The sequence below is a fragment of the Protomyctophum parallelum genome (assembly GCF_964188405.1).
Source record: "Protomyctophum parallelum genome assembly, chromosome: 22".
Classification (NCBI taxonomy): domain Eukaryota; kingdom Metazoa; phylum Chordata; class Actinopteri; order Myctophiformes; family Myctophidae; genus Protomyctophum; species Protomyctophum parallelum.
The window spans coordinates 24476327-24479408 of NC_139714.1; the positions used below are offsets into that span (position 1 = coordinate 24476327).

A 3082-nucleotide genomic window follows, 5' to 3' on the forward strand; every position below is an offset into this window, starting at 1 on the left:
TGGACTTTGATGTGAGAAGGGTTGAAAACCACTGATTTAAACAGTAGGCCCACTGAACATCTAATAAAAAAATTACCATGTACTGTAGCAGCATTTTAACTCTGTGGGTTAAATGTAACTTCCTCTAGCATATATAGGCTGTAGTACCGTGTGTCTCGATTTCAACATGATGCTGGCATTTAGAGCACCTGTCACAAGATACACTATGAAGTGACATTTTCATGTTCTACTAGAGGCCTAGTGTATTTATTTCCTACGCAGACTTTGTTGCAAACTTTGAGGACCATTGAAAAAAGAAGCCTCCTTGCACTGCCTCGGCCAAAGTGCGGGGATAGAGTTTCACATTCTATATATAAGCCTGGTAGCTTGTGTCACAGGGTTATTTAAATGCCAGAGTCACACTGTCAAAACATAGCCCCGCACAACGGTACAACAATATGATGGACCTTTTTGAGACCAGCACTTGTCTTTTCAACGATTTGCGTTATCTCGACGCCGGCGACCAGGGATCATTACAACACTTGGACATAGCGGAGGTGTCCCCTTTGTATGCGGGGAATGGCAGTCCGTTGTCGTCCGGGCAGGACAACATTCCTTCCGAGACTGGGGGCGAGAGCAGTGGAGAGGAACACGTCCTGGCCCCGCCGGGTCTCCAGCCACACTGCGAGGGCCAATGCCTCATCTGGGCCTGCAAGATCTGCAAGAGGAAGTCCGCTCCGACGGACAGGCGGAAGGCCGCCACCCTCCGGGAGCGGCGACGGCTCAAGAAGATCAACGAGGCGTTCGACGCGCTAAAGAAAAAGACCGTGCCCAATCCGAACCAGAGGCTGCCCAAGGTGGAGATTTTACGCAGCGCGATAAACTACATTGAGAAATTACAGGACCTGTTGCAAACGCTGGACGATCAGGAGAAAACGCCACAAAATGGTTCACACACTTTTAACGTCAAAGGACAAAATGTAAGCTCTGTACAAAACACTAACATTGCCTTTGCGCATGAAAGTCACGTGGCTGAAATTGACATTGTAGGCTACTGTACATATAGGCCTGTCACAATTATTACATAATTGTCTAATCACAATAATTTGAGATAATCGCAATTATTCTTGCATAATCGTCAATCGTTTCCACGTTGAAAAATGTCCATACATTTCCCAAAAATAGCGGAAATAGTTGATCTACAAGCTTACAACACGTCACTTCGTAGATCAACTATTTCATACACTAGTATAAAATCATTACATTGTTATTCGTGTGAAAATGTATCGTCAACTTAAACGTGTAATCACAGTGACAGCCCTAATGTACATAGATCCATAGCTATGTTAACTTTAACATTATTTTGTATAGGCCTATTCATGTGTTGAATACAAACAAAAAGAAACCCTAAAAATTAAAAGATTAATAGATATGTATATCTGTACAGGGCAATAAGGACTATCACTGGGAAAAGACCTGTCAATCCTGGCAGACATCCGCTGATCATTCCAATACACCAGTGATGAATCCGAGAGATCAAGGTCGATGCCAAAGCAAAATGGATCAGGATAACTTCAGTCATGGTGGTCCGAACGATATGAACTCACCCGTGGTTCTGTTTGTTCTCCTTTCTGTTCCAGGTTCCAACGAGTCTTCGGCCTCCACTAGCTTACTGCGGCTGTCGTCGATCGTCGACAGCATCTCGAATGAAGACAAGACAAATTTCAATGACGAGGTCTCGGAAAATTGATTTTTCTTTTCTTTCCCGGTTTATATTGAACAAAAAGTGCTTTCGGTATTTCACATTTCCATTTGTTTTCCAAGTTATTTCCAATTGATACAGTCATTCTTTTTTGTTGTGTATTCGTTTGTATAAGAGTAACAATATTGACCTTATTTATACAGATGAATAACTGATGTAGATTATTTTAAGATTGAGATTTAGGTGTCATAGAACATTAGTGATATGAGTGAATGCAGTGGTGGAAACTCCACTACATCTCAGAGGCAAATATTGTACTTTTACTTCACTACAAGTATTTGAAACTTTAGTTAGAAGTTATTTTGTAGATTTTGTTTATTATTACAACACACACATTACCCACTTCGACCCTATATACATTTTGGCCATTTGAAAATAGCTGATCTATACACGCTCTGTGAGCTTGTAGATCTGCTATTTCAAAAGATTTGTATACATTTGAAAACGTGTGTAATGGGACATTGTTCATAATGGGTACTTTTGGTACTTTAAGTACAATTTGATGCCAATACTTTTGTACTTTAACTCAAGTAATTTTTTTATTCAGAGTTTTACTTATGTAAGTTACTCTGTTACAAGTTGTAACAGAGTATTTCTATATTGCAGTATACTTTAACCCATTCTTGGCGGGAACCCCTTTTGATGTTTTAAAGCATTTAATATATTATACTTTAGCTATTGAAAAATAGCAGATCTACAAGCTCATAGCGCACCACCGAGTGGCGAGCTACGAGCTTGTAGGTCTGCTATTTTAGAAAAATCGTGAAAATATTTATTTCAGAAAACTGGAGGATTTAGAAGACTTTTTTCTTTTTTTTTGACTAAATGGGTTCAAACATTTGAGTACTTTTTCCACCCCTGACTGAATGAAACATAGGATGGGTACAGTTAGGATTGTCATGAACCAAAACCAAGATAGATACAAATTAATACATATCGCTGATTCGCTATACATCTATTGCCAATGAATAGGCCTTTATGATGAATGAATACATGTACTGTTTATAACGTTGTCATATTTTAAGAACTTAATTTTTTTTGTATTCAAAAGCAGATGTACTGACCATCAAAAAAAGCAAGTATTGTAGCCTATATAATATCTACATGAGATGACCAACTAATAAATTGCTATTTTTGCAATTGATTCTAAGGATAACCTTTTACTTTGCTTTATTGGTATATTTGGACGGGACAGAGTATATTAATGAAAGTTACATAAAAAAATTGCATAAAAATACAGAGGGTTTAGCAGAGATGCTAATTTCCATCCGTAGTCACTGGACATTGGACACTGAACAAAACTGACATAACAAGACATGAGAGGACAGCATACAAAAACAC

The 3082-nt window shown here is 38.7% G+C and overlaps 1 protein-coding gene across 2 annotated transcripts; it reads left to right on the forward strand.

Moving 5' to 3' along the window:
- The first annotated feature begins 416 nt into the window (after positions 1-416).
- On the forward strand, positions 417-2849 carry myf6 (myogenic factor 6). 2 transcript variants are annotated; one of them, XM_083794547.1, is made up of 3 exons: positions 417-959; positions 1427-1520; positions 1620-2849. In XM_083794547.1, the coding sequence occupies exons 1-3, from the start codon at positions 438-440 to the stop codon at positions 1727-1729; spliced, it is 726 nt and encodes a 241-aa protein (XP_083650673.1). In that variant the 5' UTR covers positions 417-437; the 3' UTR covers positions 1730-2849. The 2 variants fall into 2 exon arrangements, with proteins under 2 accessions (XP_083650673.1, XP_083650674.1); XM_083794548.1 differs by having other exon boundaries at positions 417-836.
- The last annotated feature ends 233 nt before the right edge of the window (positions 2850-3082 follow it).